Source organism: Micropterus salmoides, unplaced genomic scaffold (assembly GCF_014851395.1).
Source record: "Micropterus salmoides isolate LMB-PRFRI ecotype aquatic unplaced genomic scaffold, ASM1485139v1 Ms_hic_scaffold_2, whole genome shotgun sequence".
Classification (NCBI taxonomy): domain Eukaryota; kingdom Metazoa; phylum Chordata; class Actinopteri; order Centrarchiformes; family Centrarchidae; genus Micropterus; species Micropterus salmoides.
The window spans coordinates 20,924,012-20,942,301 of NW_024041150.1; the positions used below are offsets into that span (position 1 = coordinate 20,924,012).

Here is an 18,290-nt window from a genome sequence, read left to right on the forward strand (position 1 = left end):
AAGTTACTAAACAGGTCTCTCCACTCCATTAGAGTAGTTATATTACTGTGTTGTTGCTATTGGAAAGAAGAATCCATATAAGTTAACTTTGCAGTGTTTTTACTCTTCAGCAATGATCTCTGACGCTCTTTTAAGTGATGTTTTAACTAATGCTTTATTTCCAGCTCTTTCTGACTTCTTATACTTAGAAATGATATATAACCGAAATGTTATCCTGTGTTAAATAATTAATTTCCCCAGCTCCTGAGCAAAGAAAGTTTAAAGAAATAATCATTTGCTATCTTCAGTCTCCTCATGGAACCAGAGTTCCCCCAAGATAAGTACTACATGCCATCGTTCTGAAATGCCGTTTGATGTATAATTGTCACTCTGTATTTATCCGTTCATAATCGGATGCCATGTTCGTATAACTTGCTTATATTCTCCAAGTAAGAATGTGTAACAGCCAATATTATCCAGGAAGCTAGTTGAGTTCCTTTCATCTGATGTGATTCCTATGAAATGCTAACCATTTTAATGTTTAACTACTGACAATAACTTAATAGTTTCCTTCTTATCAAATGCTTAAAACCAAGAACGGTAGAGCCGTTTGACATTAAAGGTTTGATTGTGGGAAGATATTTGATTAAAATACGCACAAATAGACTTTTAAAATGGACATTACAGTTAAAGGAAACAAGCCCTCAGGGGAACAAAGCCAAGCCCCCTGGGGACACGCCCCAAGGGGCCAGACAAACACAACAGCGGAGCTCTTTGTTGCTCGCTCTCTTTGCTCTTCTCGCTCTTCCCTTGTACTTCGGCACGCGCTCAGCGTGCTCCGTCTCCCAGCAACGCCCTAAGAAGTCCGGCCCGGCTTGCCGCGAAGATTCCTTTGTTCTTTTGAAGCCACACACGCGATGCGCCGCAACCTCGGCTTTTCCCTCGTTTCCAGCAACTAACTTGCTTTATATTTTCTTTTGTTTGATAAGTTATCAGACCGTTAAGTCACGCAATTTTAATTCAAGAATGACCAAGTTCTTTTAAGCTTTATTTCGTCAAGTTAGCTTACACTGCTCCCACCGAAGTACGGACCCAGCCACATGGGCCTGTCTTGCGAGCAGTAACCCAAAAGACATCCAAATCAGAACAGAGCCTAACTGCCAGGCCGAGGACGGTCGCCACTGGAGTGTTTTTCTTCATTCAGCCACGGAGAACCCCCGGAAAATTCCCTAGCAGAAAGCCAGGAATCGGGCAACTAGCGTGGGGACCCGTGCAACCGGCCTAAGGCAGGCCAACGACACCCAGTAAGGCAAAGGCATTCTGTGATCAGTGATGTCCAATAGTCTGTTAATCCAGTATCTTTAATCCTTAAAACTCATAGCAAGAGTTATTATCATAGCTTGCGCTTATTAGTTGCCCTTATGAATTAAATTCTCCCCACAAGAGAACCCAATTTACATTGAACTCATTACACTTGTTGTTTGCCTCATGTCTGTTTAGCCATTGTTTATTTCTTTGATGTATATTTAACTGCATTTATATCCATTAGTTATTTAATCAATTTCACCTAAATTACGTGAACTTTGTGTGTATTGTTTAACTCCAAGTCACTGTCAGGAACGATTTACGGCCTTTCGATATGAGATTGACTGACTGATTTAAGATAATTGAGCGATATTAACTAACTGATCACTAGCGAATAATCGTATAATTATTAAAACCCATACCCAGGGAGTCCTGGAGGCCTTGGGTGAACGGAATTCAGGTGGTGCCCCGCGAATGAGAGTTTCTGAATAATTCATAGGTCATAAGTCATAATTTGTCTTATTACAAAAGTAGGTATGCTACATTGGCGTTTGTGGTAAATTCACAGTAACCGCAGCAAAAGACGGCGACAGTCCATTACTGATAACCAAGTATTACTTGCATATTTGGAACAAAAGCTGTTTATGAGCTCTTGACAGCTAGTGTGTGAAGCACACAGCAGAAATCTTGATCAAAGCAGACTTAACCACCAAATCTTTTTGAGCGCTGAGCTAGACCTAAAGCCCCGAGTTGTTGATGTTGTGGGATGTAGATAGAAAGGCTTTCACAGTAATCATTTGGTATTGTTTAGAACTTCATTTCAAGCCTGTTGTAAATCCAGTACAAGAGCCTTATCAACCAAAGAGTGAAACAGTGACCGTGATGGAATATTGCTCGTAGTGTTGTGCATGTGGTGGGAAGACACAACCACTATACTTTTTTTATGTAGTATATTTTCTTAATGGTGTTTAAAGACTCAGAGTTGTATATCATCGTTTCTTTCAGCCAGTGGCCACTTGAGTCCTGATAAGTTGGACAAATTCCACTTAGGGATCCAAGTCTCTGAAAATGTTTTTGAAAAAGCGAATGACCACTTTGTGAAATGGCATCTGAAGGCTATTCATAGTGCATTCTTGTACACAAATATACACCTACACATGGGCGACAGCTCTGTCCATCGCTGCCATTCACCCACACATGCATACAGCACAAACACGAAGGAAAAAAAACACTGACCTATCTGGCATGTGTTGATGACTCAGTATGGCATTAATCATGTTTGACGGCAATATAAACACCGATTTTCACAAACATGTACCCAGTCATACACACACGCTGTCAGTGCCAATGTGCACAGATACCAACACATGGCACGCTCTTCACCGCAGCAGTCTCATTACTCTGTAACTGTCACAGGAAACACAAGTCATTAATAAAGTCACATCAGAGACCTGTGAAGCATAATGTGAAACGCGTTTCAGTTAGAGATACTATAGCACCAGATGGAGAAGCAGGTAAGTTTGACTGTAAAAGCTCTGTGCTTGAGGCACTCCCTAAATAAATGCAAGCAGCATGTTGAGGGCTGTATAGATGATGCATCACTGAGATATGGAACGTACATAATGCAGTCAATTCAGATGCAAGATCACAAGTATGCTAAAAACAGGAGGCGGCTGTGTGGTTACAGTTGGCTTTAATAGAATGGACAAATGCTTCCTAAAAGCTTTTTAATGCCTTACCCAGAGATGAACTGAACAGTTTGTCTCTAAGGTTGCATGTGTTATTAGCTGCAGAATTTCTATCCATAGCCATCATATCCTGATACATGTTTGCTGTTAGGTTTGAATGTTTTGGACACACAGCTTAATGAGCCCTGGTATTTTACCTGGCGGTGGATTAAAGAAGAAAGCGGCTAATTGAAGCAGACTGTCAGGGAGGTGGGAGATGTGGTACAACTAGTAACATCAGTGTGTAGCAGCTCGTATGGTGTTTTAGATATCGACACAGTGCCCTGAAGTTGTCTTTTTATCAGCTCTGTATAAAGCTGGCATACATACACAAAGTTACATCTTAGACAAAATCATCTTCAAAAGATTCATAAATCTTGTGCAACTCTTCAAAGAGACTCATACTGTATTTTTCATGGGAACAGTTGTGAGGAGATGTAGTGTTGAAGCCACGCAGTTGGAAAAGGGAAGGCAGTTTTGTTTTTTGCAAAGAGGTACCAAGAGCCCGACAAAACGGCATAAGCTGGAGAGAAGTTCAGTGTAAGTGAGACAGAGACGGAGAGATGAAGATTGAGAGGGATTGCCTGAAAGAAAGCAAAAGCATGCAAAGAGAGGTTTTGTTACCAGACACGGAGTGAGGGAAATAGATGAGAAGTCGGAGAACCCAGAGACAAAGAGGCAGAACGAAATTGAGATCAATACATACCTGCAGCAGCATGTATTTTCGTCTCTTTGCACTGAGACTTAGTTTGGAATATCAATGGAGACTCAGCAGGCAGGATGGCAATGTAAGAAACAGGATGAGAGGGGAAGGGTTGAGGAAGAGGGGTGAATAGAAACAGCGGAGGAAAGGCAGACAGCCACAGACGGATAAACGAGAAGCAGAAAGAGGCAGATGAGGGAAATTAATGATGGCATGAGAGACAGAGTGGCCCCAGAAACAGGTACCAAAATAACAGTACAAAATGGAAATCAGTGACACATGGGAGGACTGACAAAGAGAGAGATTGAAACCCAGACAGAGGGAGTTGGACAAATTGAAAGAAGAAAAGATATAAATGTAGTACAGTGGCCGGTGTCGAGAGAAAGAATACCAAGACAGAGCACACCAGTGACCACAACTGATATGAAAAGAAAAGAACACGTCTGCTGTTGATACAGAGACGGCGAAAAACAGCACTTTGTCTTAAAACAACACTTTGTCTTAAAACAACACTTTTACGGGTGGCAGTTAAAGTTGCTGAGTTTACAGTTATACTAAAGGCTGGGGAAATGTTTTTATATCCTCCTGTCAGCCATCTTGTCTCTCTTTCACTCTCCTTGTCTGTCTTTATCTCTCAGACTGTCATTTTGTATAAACCACTTCCTTCTCTATTTGATGTTAAAATTGAAATGTCAGGTGCCAAGCCTGTCTGGTGTAAACACACAGCATAGATTCCTGTCTTGTTTCTTTACTGCTCTGAGGTAGTAGCCTAGTGCCAACACACACAGTACAGTTGGTGTTTATGACAAGTCTTTACACATACTACCACATAACCGCTGTGTTCTGTCATTTCCCTCAAAATCCCTTTTTTAGTCAAAATAAATGTCAAATGACCGTTCAGCTGAACTTTGCTCACCCATAGTCTTAAAAAAAAGCTTAGGCTCGTTTTTGGGGAAATTATTAGGGTGTGGTTCGAACAAACTCTGGCGCTTTTACCTGTTACGTTGGTTTGCTTGGTGTAACTGCTGTCAGTGAAATCCGTGCAGACTTAACCTGAAATATGGATGCCTCACATCAGCCAGATATTGTTGTTCTGTAATTACATTTATTATTATTATATATTTATACTTAACTAGGGTTAAGTGTCTTGCTCAGGGACACAGTGGGGAATTGAACCCGGGTCTCTCACACCAAAGGCATGTGTCTTATCCATTGCGCCAACACCAATAGATGTTGCGCACTGAATTAAACTCAGGTTTAATGGATATGGTGTTATATTGTCAGTGCAGTATTTTAATCCTCATTCGACCAACCCTTTATTTATGCGACTGTCTTGATGACCTGAACCAGATTTTTTTTCACTCTCTACCCATCATCCCATATGACATGAAGCGTAGCTGTCAGAACTTACTGGGATGCTTACTAATGTTGTTATAACACCTGTGCTTTTCTCACTCAGAAGTTAAAATGTCTTTTATGCAAAATTCCATCTTTTCCCATTCAAAGCATTTCTTTCACACAAGATGCATTTGACTTGCAAACAAAGTTAAATAAAAATGAGCAGCTCATAAGAGCAGAGAGTCACTAATTGAATGTAGTGCAATAAAAAAAGTTGTAAATTAGTGTAAAATTCTCAGACATAAAATGCCACCTTATTTTATTTAACAGTTAAATTGCAATGGGGCCCACTGAATCTGTGCGTGTTTCTCTGCCTTCCATCAAGTGCATGCTGGGATATATTCCAGTCTGGCCTGGCCTGAGGGTACAAAATAAATAAGAGAAGGAAGCATTGCGCTTGTCTCACTCCACTAACTTCATTTTTTAATTTAGCTAAGCTCTGCAGTCCTTTTTCATTGCCTTAGCTGGACTTGTGAGCGAGGCACCCATGTATTAATTTCAATTCTCCTTCCTCTTCCATTTTCTCTCTTCTGCCCTCCCCACGTGATCCAATCCTCCCCCTACTCTCTGGCTTTGTTTCATCTCAGGTGGAGCTGGAAAGAGGAAAGACCCTCCACATCAAGGCTCTTGCACTGGGTGACCTGAACAAGGCCGGCCAGAGAGAGGTCTTCTTTGAGCTGAACGGACAGCTAAGATCTGTGCTGGTTAAAGACACTGTCGCCATGAAGGTACACAGGAGGGATGGAGCATGGGGCATGATGTTGGGATAGTCAGTGGGTTGATGGAGGGAGGTATAGATAGTTAGGTTTTGATATGTCTGCAAGTAAATGATCTATAGGTGGTTAAAGGGGGAGAGACTGGGATGGTTCTTGGAAAAGGTGACTGAATCTTATGGACTGAATAGCATAATTTATTTTTTGTATGCTAGGCAATAACGTGTGATTTTTATTCATTGAAACAAATGGATGTGAGGCGTAGAATGAGGCTTAGCAGGGAGGAATGTTCAATGGGCGGTTGAATGAGTCTATGGATGGATTGTTGGCTGGATGAGTGCATAAATGGAGGCAGGCATGTGTGGATGACTTGCATGGTTGGATCGGCTGGACAGATGGATGCATGAAATCTCTTTGTCCGTCCACACAGGAAATGAAGTTCCATCCCAAAGCTCAGAAGTCTATCAAGGGTCAAGTGGGAGCACCCATGCCTGGAAAAGTCCTGGAGGTCAAAGTGGAAGTTGGATCCAAGGTTAGTTTAGCACCTGAACTACCTGCATACACTAGCAATGTAATTTGGTTGAGCCATCCCTTTTAAAGTGAAACTCACATTCACAGCAAGTGTTGTTGACTAGCCTATAAACTAACATTTATGTGCTATGCTTTGAGTGTATTTGTTTTGATTAACCTTCAACTGCAGATCTTGTTCAATGATCTGTACATGTGACTCGTGTTTTTAATGCTTTACAATCACGATAGGTGGAGAAGGGTCAGCCGCTGTGTGTCCTTTCAGCCATGAAGATGGAGACCGTGGTCAACTCCCCAGTGGCCGGGACTGTTAAGGCAGTCCACGTCACGGCCGACTCCTCCCTGGAGGGAGATGACCTTATATTGGAAATCGAGGAGTAGAGTGGGGCGGGGGAGTGGTGGGGGAGTAGTGAGGAGTAGCAGTAGTAGGTGGAAGTTAGATAATCTGATTCTGGAAATGAAATAGTGAGGGGGAGGAACAGAGGGACAATAAGACAACTGTCAAGAGTGGGAAATTTTGGTCCCCAAATTGTACATATTCATTTTGGTTACAGTGGGGACACAGGATGAAGCACAGCTCTACACATATCCAGATACCTGATGGGTGATATGACGATCCTCAATAATATATTAATTTGATTAATTCCTTATTAAATTGTACTAATCAAACTCAATTTAGTTCCCTAGGTGTGGTGATAAGGTCAGAAAACAGTATATCTCAGTACATTCATTAATGTCCTGTCAACTTGTGATAACTAACATTTTAGAGGTACATGATACATTTGACTAGTGATACATTCCATTACTTAATGCTAGTCTTAAATGTGATACAACCAAATGAGCTAACCATGTGAAATACCAACAGGGTCGTGACCGCAACCATTTCTAACGCTGTTGATGTTGCCTAATATATTCAATGTGAGTAGGTGAAACTCAATATTGATGACTACTTAATGTTTTTCTTTGTAAGGAAAAGGATAGACTTGAAGATGTATTACCAAATCTTTTTTTTTTTCACATGGGAACAATATTTTCCTTTTTTAGCAGGCTCACATTTGCGATCACTGACATTAGTCACAGTGCACTCAGAATGTATATCATGTATATCAATGGTTGCATTTAGAAAATTAAAAATTAATTGGTACAGTAAAGTGTGAAGGAAAGAAATCACAATTATATCCAATCTGTTTTAGATATGTATTTGATTTAAAAATAATAATAATTCACAAGAGAAGCACAAAAAAGCAAGCAGCACAATTTTATGTTGAAGGGGACACAGAGGTATGCCAGACACGACCAATCTTGCACCAAAGTAAAGAAGCGTGAAAAATGTATCGTTACTGTATCAGTAATAGCAGGAGGTTTATGTTTTGAAGGATCTGTACTGGTGTTAAAAACGTATCCCCATTCACACCTATCTTTAAAATCCCAAAGAAGAAGCTCAGTGTAGCCACATTGTTGAAATGAAGCTTGTTGGAAACACCCAAACAGGATTACAGTTGTGATTTTTACTAAGTACCTCTCTGTTATAGTTAGTTTAAATGCAGCTTTCTTAATCCAAAGCCAGCTCTAGGGTGGCCCACTAAAACCAATTCAGCTGTATCATTTTAGAGGTGTAAAGTCAGAGTCTTAAGGTGGCTTTTAGGCCTCTGACTAAGGTGTTTGGTCTGAACAGTGTGACATTGGAAAAGTTGTCAGAAGAGCGGTTCCACCCTGTCTTTTCACATCCACGCAGAGATTACGATGAATGCTGTTCTGTCTGCATGGGGATTTTAATGCTAGGTGTAAATGGGATTACATGGTGGTGGTATTTTGAGGCTCTGCTGATTAATTTATGAATTAATTCTCTGTCAAATGATGTGAAATTAGCTGGACTAATAAGAGACTCTGGAGACTCCCAGTAGCAGCACTCGGCTTTATATTTCTAATGCGTGTGTGTGTGTGTGTGCGTGCATAAATGAGTCTAACTGTATGTGTGTGTGTGCAAGCACATTTTAAGGCAAAGTCAACCAGTTCCAATAATGTTGCACCTCCAGAGCTGAAAACACCTTCCAAAAAAATGAAATATTTATACACACGCACCAATCCTAAATATTCATGCTAACACTCCCAGCCCTTGAGTGCTGCCCAGATCAGAAGAAAACAAAACCAGATACACTGCACAGGGGTTTTTCACTATCTCCATAGTAACACTGTATCCGAAACATTTATCAGCAATGCAGCCATGACTCAGATGATGTAGTTCAATGCTGAATTAAACTCACTTTTCCACTTCTGTCAGCTGCAGGCCTGTCAACTATTTGAAGGTCTTGAACCTGAAAGTGATTTATGCCGAATTGAATGTTTAGCTAACCTGACCGATGGAAGTAGACAAATGAACAAGCAGGAGCATGCAGTGTTTGGCAACAGCGTACTCTCCCAAAACATCTGTGCTCCTTCAACAGAATACATCGATCGAAGGACAAAATTGGAGTACCAGTTTGTAATTGACTGGATTGTTTCCAGCATTTGTGCTCCATTACCTCTGAGAATGAGTCCCCTTTTGAACTATGCATCAATACTGAGCAGCAATGCCGTGGTTAATTAGAACACTGATATGTCTCCTCACTGTACTACTTTGGCTTTATCAATCCATATTAGAAATCTTTTAAAAAAAGATGGAGATGAAGTGGTGGGATTGTATGTATGTGGTTTTGACAAGCTGCTGCACAATAATGTAAAGTTCCTTCCTCTCCTTATTAGTTATCCTCGTTTATCTGTTTTTCCTGCCTATCCATCCAACCGCATTTTGTTGTTTACCTCTCCATCCCCACTCTCCCTTCTCTCAAAAGTGTAAATTTGCACACGTAGGATGATGGCATTGCCTCATGCAATAATGTAAACTGTATCACAGAGTTTCTCAATGTCTTAGCCAGCAGTCATTCTAACAACCATGCTTATGACAATGTAGTACTGTTCAGTGTCTAATAAATTTAAGAAAAAGTACACCGCTGAAAAACATTGTTTCGGAAAAGGGGATATAACAATAACCTATTCTTGAGCTTGTGTTATCTAGAGGTGAACTGACGCCAAGAGTATGAAAACAGGGTCTGTGACATTATTTTTCCTTTCTATTGCTTTCTTCTGTGTGTTTTTATGAAACCAACCGAACTGTTTATTTACTCAGTTTGAATCTGCAGGCAGTCTTGCCTGTTAAACTGTCTCCATGGAATTTATATCAAACACTAGTTGTCAAGTCTTCTTTCATTTTCTTATTTCTAAATAACCCTTTACATTCAGTTTAATCATTTTAATTTACTGATATAGTTTACATTTACCTGATAAAGATCCGTATGTTTGTCTTTGAAAAGACTAAGCTGGAGCGCACAAAAAGGGAAACAAATGGTATCAAAAGCGATAATAGATCTTGTTCTATGTGTACTTATAAATAAAGTTAATTATAACTGAATCTGCTTTGTGTTGCATTTTGTACACAGTAGGCAAGAGATAAACCCTGAGCACTGCACGAATAGAAATACAGCTTTGGTTTGTGGTTTTAAGGAACAAATCTTGTCACAATATTGGATTTTTAAGACAGATTTAGATTTTTGAGGATTTTAAAACCAGATATCTGCCCATATTCATTTTTTATGTTTGTTTTTTTCCCCAGAAACACAACATAAACTAAGATTATCCCTAGCATTTATGTGTTGTAGTTATGGGACTTCACCAAGATAACATGACATAATGTAGTTTTTAAAAAATATATTATAAATAGCACTTTGACCAAAAGTTACAGTTACACAGATAAGAAAGTACAGATTATGTCAGTTTATTGCTGTGTTTTGTGTTGCCAACAGGGGAGTTTCAGAGCGCCCTCTGGTCAACAAACTATGCAACGACAACACTCATAACATGATTTAAGAATCAATATGGAACATCCAAAGTGACAGAACTGAATGAAAGAATAAATAAATGGGGAACTATATGCAAGAAAGAATGAATGAATAAAAGATTAAATAAAGAAATGCGGAAATATATCAAAGAATGAATGAATAAAAGAATAAATACATACATTTTGCCTTTCCCCAAGGAGACCTATTGTCATTGCTTTTCGCTTTTAATACCTATGTGTATTGCTTTTTCCTTCCTCTTAACTGTCAGTCAAGGTGTTGTGGTCCGCCCACTAAGTCAGGTCAAGCAGCCCATGACTGATACTATCTTCAGTGTGGATATGCTGTCCCTGGAAGAGTGTTATGATTGGTAGAAAGTTTAGAAGGAGTTATGCTGCGTTCGAGACCAGTTGGAACTGGGACATTTCCCAATTGAAACTTCCGACTCCGAAATTAGATAATGAACACTTATATCTACATACACTGCTGCACCCCCTGCTGTGGAGGTCGACATGTTATGTCATCATGTTTCTACCGTAGCCGACAGCGAACAAACAGCGCTACAGAGCGCGTTTCGTCACTACCTTGAAAGAGCAGCGGCGGCAGCAAGCAGCAGCTTGTCCCAGAAGGAAGGGTCTAATGAGGGGAAAAATGTTTTCAAAGCGACGCCGAAGTTGCCTGTTTTCTGCTGGACAGGTAAGCTATTCCAACTTTAGCATTGCTAATGAAAACTGTTGTTTGATAATGTTAGCATTAGCCATAGACACCGTGAGAAGCGACTCTTTCCTTGTCAGTGGTGTAAAATATGTAGTTGGATAGTTTCATGTGGTTCTTCTCCCTCGCTGTGTTATGGCTTTGCTATGTGGGGATAAATGTGCTGGTTACGTTTGTGAGACAATCAGCTGATTGGTATTATTGAAACCGTAAGTTAGCCTACAGCATTACAGCTCATATTAGCCTGCTAAACTTTTACTACCCTGTTAGAAGAAATATATGTAACATTAGTTGGATTGTTATTTCGAAGGTTGTTCTCCAGCGCTTCGGCTTCGTTTAGTGAACAGAAATGTGTCATTTGTGAGACAATCAGCTGATGATTACAATTAGCTAAAAAACCGTAACATTGCATGGAGCATGGTGGCTCAGATTAGCAAGCTAAATGTTTACTGCCCTGGTGGAAAACATTTATTTTTACTGCTAACAGCATTATGATAACAACACTGTGCCTATCAAGTGACTAATTATGCTTATTGTCAGAATTTGCATTAGAAACAACGTATTTGTTTGTATTGCTTCTATGGTGCATACAAAGGTTACCACAAGCTCAAATGATGGCACTCGGGACTTATTTGTGTTATATTGTAGAGCACCCTTGATCCTCACCTGACCATGGCTTTGTAAACTTACCCATGATGTGGTTTATAATGTACTGTGGTACTTAAACAGGGACATTTTTACACACTCTTGGCTTACGTGTTATGTTGTCTGTCAGTGATCATACTTGCACTAGATGTGATAGTTTTTGGGATGTTCAGTTTATTAGGCCAGATGAGCAAACCCTACAAAGATGTAACACATTGTGGATTACAGTACAGTAATGTGCAACATCGACTCCCTTTGCAGTCCCAGCTCCAGCATTGTCTAGCATTGGTGCTTCTAGTGGAACAGACCGGTAAGTCATGCGTAACAATATATTAATTTTGACCTAATAGCTTTGATTAGAAACACACAAACGAACTTTAGGATTTGTGTGTAATTTTATTTTATTTTTGGTCTATATCTACTGTTGAATGAGCATATGTGGCATATACACAACTTGCTCTGGTTATTCTCTACAGAGATGAGCATCTTGATGTCATTCCAGAAGCCACAGAAATTCAGGGCCTTGAACAAAGGTAACATGTACACATCATAACTTTTAGCCCTGTATTGCTTTTCTCCAAATGTTCATAATATATATTTGTAATATGTTTTTTGCAGCTTACATGACATGAGCATCATTGAGGAGGACTTGGAGGAAAATGTTTTCAATGACCCAATGAACAGTGTGTAAGTAGTACTTACAGGAGACACCCTGTTTTTAGTAGTATTTGAGAACTTGTTTTTATCTGAAAGTTGTCATTATGTACAGAATTGATTGGGTAGATGAAGCTTCCCCTTACTCCCTTGAAAGAGATGATCGACAGAATGGTTTCAGCTCTGATGAAGAGGATCTTCCACCGATTTCTATACAGTGTGTTATTTGTCAGTCTCAATTTGCAGTTGTTTTGTGGTGTCTGTTTACTACAGATTTTTGTGCCTCAACAGAATGGGTGGAGCACTGAAGAAAGCAATCTCTATCTGTGGACGTCCTGTTATTGGAATCGACGAGACTGTGACCTGATCTCCCTGAGATCATGACCCTGTTTTCCCAGAACCACAGAATGTCCTTTGTGAAGATGACATCATAGGTGTCAGAGCCTCCATAGTGTACGAGAACTGCTTAAGACAACTGGCTACATTTCTGATCCTGCCTGTGGATAAGTGCACTGGCCTTCTGAGGACTGGTGCGCTGTGCAACTCTGTTACACCCTTTGAGATCAACATCACCACCAAGGGCACAGCAGATACTATCGAATGGGTACATGACAAATGTCAAATGTTTCTTCTGTGGGACTTTTAGATCTGTCCTAATGGACACAGCTTGTGGAGGTGGAATTCCCAACCTGTGATGAAGTTTGGGATTCAAGCTGGAGATTTTCTCTTGTCCACCAACATTTTGTTGTCTGGCAACAACTACGCAAAGGTTGCCCTCTTGTTCAAATTCATGAACAGGGGGATGGTGAACAGGAACACCAACTTCTCCATTCAGGACACTTACTGCGTCAGTAAAATAAAGGACTTCTGGGAAGAGAGAAGGACAGAGGTTTTTTTTGTCTCCTTCAAGGGAAAGATGATGTTGTCCTAGGTGTGTAGTTGATACTGTATTATGTAACATAGCTATTGAATACACTAAGCAATGACAGTATGGACACAACTAATAACTGTTTCTGTTGAATTATATTTTAAAACGTTTCCACAGATGGCAGAAATGACTCTCCTGGTCACTGTGCACAATACTGCAGCTACACCACCATGGAGAATGACACCAATCATTCATGTTGCCACCATAGACAAGCGACAAACATCATGGAATTCTGTCATCTTGGAGAAGGAGGGTTTCATCCAGACTGTGGACAAGTTTACATCAGAGATAAAGCTAGTGGAAATCTGCACAGATGCTCATGCCCAGATTGGTGCCCTTATGAGTAAGTATTCATGTGATATATTGTATGGATGCATGTGTATAACAGCAATATAAATATTATAGTAACATGACATTATTTACCGCTTCATAGACCCAGACAAAGGCAAATACAAGGCCCTTGGAATTCATCACAGTCTGGACATATGGCATGTTGCGAAGAACCTTTCCAAAAAAATATCAGTAAGTGTAATAACTGGCTAATGTTGTGAAACATTTATTAACCATAAAGTTACTATTCTGTACATCAGGGTTATTGAACTATGTTCAGTTGATGGATGACGGTATGGAAGTTTCATTGCACTCAAAGACAACAGATTTTGTTTACTTTCCTCTGCCAGAAGGTGTGTTACTCATTCTAGGCATTTGGTGTAGTCATTTAGTGTATTTGGTTTTTTTTTGGGGGGGGGGGGGGGGTGTTGAACATTTACACTTTCACCTCTACACACAGACTATACTTGAATGCCTGTATTTTACAGTAATATTTATTTTTCTCTTTTCAAGGCAGCAAAGGTAAAAGGAGAGTCCATCCTCTTCAACTGGCTGAAGGACATAGTCAACCATTTTCGGTGGTGTTGCAAGACTGCCGACACACGTGGGCAGTTTCTTATAAGCACACAATTTTATTATATCTTTTGAGTAATTTCATTAATTGCTATATTAAGGACATATATATATATATATATATATATATATATATATATATATATATGAGTGCATTTTTATGTTTTGCAGTCATTATGGGTTGGCATCCTTCACTATGTCTGCAACATTCACACCTGGACTATGGGAAGCTGCAAACACGGGCACCTTAAATTGGAGCAAATAAGGGGAAAGATGTGTATCCAAAGAGACTCCCAGTGCCACAAAGCTTTAGTGGATATAGTTCTCGATAAGAGGTGGCAGAAAGATGTTCACAACTATCCGCGATTCAGGTAGTGTGGCTATACTTTTTCACACTGATGTATATTAGTAATATTTATGCTTATTGCTCATGTACACAGAATTTGTTTGTTCTGTCAGATCGACTGCAGACCTAGAGTCATTCCAGAATCATATCCTGATGTATGCCAGCAAGCGCTATGCTTTCAGCCCCCCAGTTTGAGGCAAGAGTTCTGCTTGCTGTTTTGGACTACAATTTCCACCGGAACCGACCAACAATGAAAACGTTGGACAGCAAAGAGATGTACGTTTTACACTTATATAATATTCCCATTGATAGTACAATATTCAGCCCATGTTTTATATGCAAATGATTGTCTTTACACTCAAGGTTTTCTCTTGTTCTACTTACAAACTGATATTAAATGGTTGTAATTTGTGTAATTTCAGTTTCAAAACATTGTATAAGAAGAATGGTAGAAGATACAGCGTATATGCCTTGAAATCTGAAAAAACCTACGGATACATTTCCAAGTTGTAAAGAAGGATTATGAAGAACAGACTCACAAGTGGAGTGGGGATGCCTAGAAGCAGGAGCCTTCTCCCAGATGACCCCAGACAGCTTGGTTTGGTGCCCCCCGTACCTGCACCAGCCACATCAGACTTGTTGCAGAGACAAGTCAGAAGAGGTCTAGGTAAGTTACACAAATTTGTTGCCTATGTTGTACCATATTACATGTCACTGAATGATATTTACATTACAATATAGTCTGTAACTATGTTTGATGGCACTGTCTTCAACAGGACCGTTATTCCGACCAGCATCTGATGTGGAAGGATCCCCATAGGAGATCACCTAGCATGTGTCCTGGTACTTGTCAGGCAGGATCACAAGGGAAAGAATTCAGTTCACTGACAAAGTCATAGCTTTTACTCTTCAAAAAGGAAAATGTATTAACATTAAATTCTGTTCCTACCCTCCTCCAGTGGTTATTTCATGTTTTTCCATTTTGTACACGTTTCATCTTATTCTGCTAAGTACACTGTGACCAGCGCATATTATTTTCAGTAGGTAGCCTAAATTACAGTTTACAATTTGAACTGTAATGATAAGTAAGGCTACAGCTGTCCCCTATTATGTAAATATAAATAACTAAAATTGGTATTGGAAATGTTGTGGCAAAGTTTGAAACTGTCATACTTTTCTAAAGACATGTACAAATGTATATAATGAAAATAAAAACACCATGTGCTTCTATTTCTTACCTTTTTATTTTTTCGATACCATAGAACTGCAGTTGAACAATTATAACACAATATATAACTATACAACATACATCAAATTTAAATAAAGAATAGAGAAATATGAATAAATACAGTGGGTACGGAAAGTATTCAGACCCCTTTAAATTTTTCACTCTTTGTTTCATTGCAGCCATTTTCCAAAAATCAAAAAAGTTCATTTTATTTCTCAGTAATGTACACTCAGCACCCCATCTTGACAGAAAAAAACAGAAATGTAGAAATTTTTGCAAATTTATTAAAAAAGAAAAACTGAAATATCACATGGTCATTAGTATTCAGGCCCTTTGCCGTGACACTCATATTTAACTCAGGTGCTGTCTATTTCTTCTGATCATCCTTGAGATGGTTCTACACCTTCATTTGAGTCCAGCTGTGTTTGATTATACTGATTGGACTTGATTAGGAAAGCCACACACCTGTCTATATAAGACCTTACAGCTCACAGTGCATGTCAGAGCAAATGAGAATCATGAGGTCAAAGGAACTGCCTGAAGAGCTCAGAGACAGAATTGTGGCAAGGCACAGATCTGGCCAAGGTTACAAAAACATTTCTGCTGCACTTAAGGTTCCTAAGAGCACAGTGGCCTCCATAATCAAATGGAAGACGTTTGGGACGACCAGAACCCTTCCTAGAGCTGGCCGTCCGGCCAAACTGAGCTATCGGGGGAGAAGAGCCTTGGTGAGAGAGGTAAAGAAGAACCCAAAGGTCACTGTGGCTGAGCTCCAGAGATGCAGTCGGGAGATGGGAGAAAGTTGTAGTAAGTCAACCATCACTGCAGCAATCCACCAGTCGGGGCTTTATGGCAGAGTGGCCCGACGGAAGCCTCTCCTCAGTGCAAGACACATGAAAGCCCGCATGGAGTTTGCTAAAAAACACCTGAAGGACTCCAAGATGGTGATAAATAAGATCCTCTGGTCTGATGAGACCAAGATAGAACTTTTTGGCCTTAATTCTAAGCGGTATGTGTGGAGAAAACCAGGCACTGCTCATCACCTGTCCAATACAGTCTCAACAGTGAAGCATGGTGGTGGCAGCATCATGCTGTGGGGGTGTTTTTCAGCTGCAGGGACAGGACGACTGGTTGCAATCGAGGGAAAGATGAATGTGGCCAAGTACAGGGATATCCTGGACGAAAACCTTTTCCAGAGTGCTCTGGACCTCAGACTGGGCCGAAGGTTTACCTTCCAACAAGACAATGACCCTAAGCACACCGCTAAAATAACGAAGGAGTGGCTTCACAACAACTCCGTGGCTGTTCTTGAATGGCCCAGCCAGAGCCCTGACTTAAACCCAATTGAGCATCTCTGGAGAGACCTGAAAATGGCTGTCCACCAACGTTTACCATCCAACCTGACAGAACTGGAGAGGATCTGCAAGGAGGAATGGCAGAGGATACCCAAATCCAGATGTGAAAAACTTGTTGCATCTTTCCCAAAACGACTCATGGCTGTATTAGATCAAAAGGGTGCTTCTACTAAATACTGAGCAAAGGGTCTGAATACTTATGACCATGTGATATTTCAGTTTTTCTTTTTTAATAAATTTGCAAAAATTTCTACATTTCTGTTTTTTTCTGTCAAGATGTGGTGCTGAGTGTACATTACTGAGAAATAAAATGAACTTTTTTGATTTTTGGAAAATGGCTGCAATGAAACAAAGAGTGAAAAATTTAAAGGGGTCTGAATACTTTCCGTACCCACTGTATGTATAGAAATGTAATAATAAATCAAATGTTAACTATGTACATTTGTTTGATGCCTTGATGATGCTGAGGCAGGTTTGTGAGTATTTGTGTGAAACTGTAAATTCACAGTCCAGGAATAAAACCCGTGTAGTGTCCTTGAGGATCAGGGAACTTGTCCCTGATCCTCCAAACACAACAACTAGGGATGACATGTTGATTTCCCTGGCCTAAAGCTCCATGTTGCCAATAGATTAAGTGTCTATAGGCACCATAGCAGTACTCCCTGTTGTCATCCTCAGGCTCCCTGATGTTGCCTAATGCCGTAATGTCCTCCCGGTACTGCCTGTGAATGCGAATAAAGCCTTCTTCAAGGCAGTACTGGGAGAAGTGTGGCAGTAGGCTCACACAGTTCGCTTGCTCCTGGCCACAGCATTTCCCTACAGTTACCACAAGTACACCAAGGTATTCCTGGCACTCCGGCAGAAGGTGGGGCACCATGTCTGCGCTGATGCATCATCAAGGCATCAAAGACCAGGCCTGGCTGCCTCTCTAGCAGAAGGGTGGAGAGCTCTCTGTGTTCTTCAAGGGTCATCTCCTGAAGAAAGAGGACACAGGGAAAAATACTCAATATGCAATATGCTCTGCTTCGATATTCTGGTTACTCTGTTTCGATGTTGTTTTTAAGATTGTATCCATTCCAAATGAAATATGCCAGTACTCATTATTACTATTAGTATTTAATGCACTCCTACTATTTATTATTACACTTCTGTTGATGCTGTAAATTACTTTACATGTCCACATTACCTTTATTTAGATTTTATAATTTGTATATTTAATTATATTTCCTACTTACCTTACTTTATATAGTTATTTCTTTTCCTTAGTATCTTGACATGCAAGCTTAGCAATT

At 40.1% G+C, this 18,290-nt stretch overlaps 1 protein-coding gene and 1 long non-coding RNA gene across 7 annotated transcripts in view; both read left to right on the forward strand.

Moving 5' to 3' along the window:
- The window catches only part of pcxb (pyruvate carboxylase b), a 309,482-nt gene extending 299,681 nt beyond the window's left edge, over window positions 1-9,801 (forward strand). For 5 of the 6 annotated variants that reach the window (XM_038731352.1, XM_038731348.1, XM_038731350.1 and 2 more), the window contains exons 25-27: window positions 5,700-5,840; window positions 6,256-6,357; window positions 6,585-6,734. In XM_038731352.1, the coding sequence (XP_038587280.1) occupies window positions 5,700-5,840; window positions 6,256-6,357; window positions 6,585-6,734 (393 nt within the window). Of the gene's footprint in view, window positions 1-5,699; window positions 5,841-6,255; window positions 6,358-6,584 lie in introns of all 6 variants that reach the window. The other variant, XM_038731347.1, reaches the window with a different exon arrangement.
- Window positions 9,802-10,930: 1,129 nt separating this feature from the next.
- On the forward strand, window positions 10,931-15,645 carry LOC119912255. Its single transcript, XR_005446110.1, has 10 exons — window positions 10,931-11,894; window positions 12,061-12,117; window positions 12,203-12,271; window positions 12,530-13,169; window positions 13,284-13,509; window positions 13,600-13,688; window positions 14,010-14,440; window positions 14,529-14,691; window positions 14,838-15,082; window positions 15,192-15,645. It is a non-coding gene; the product is annotated as an uncharacterized LOC119912255 (long non-coding RNA).
- Window positions 15,646-18,290: the final 2,645 nt, after the last annotated feature.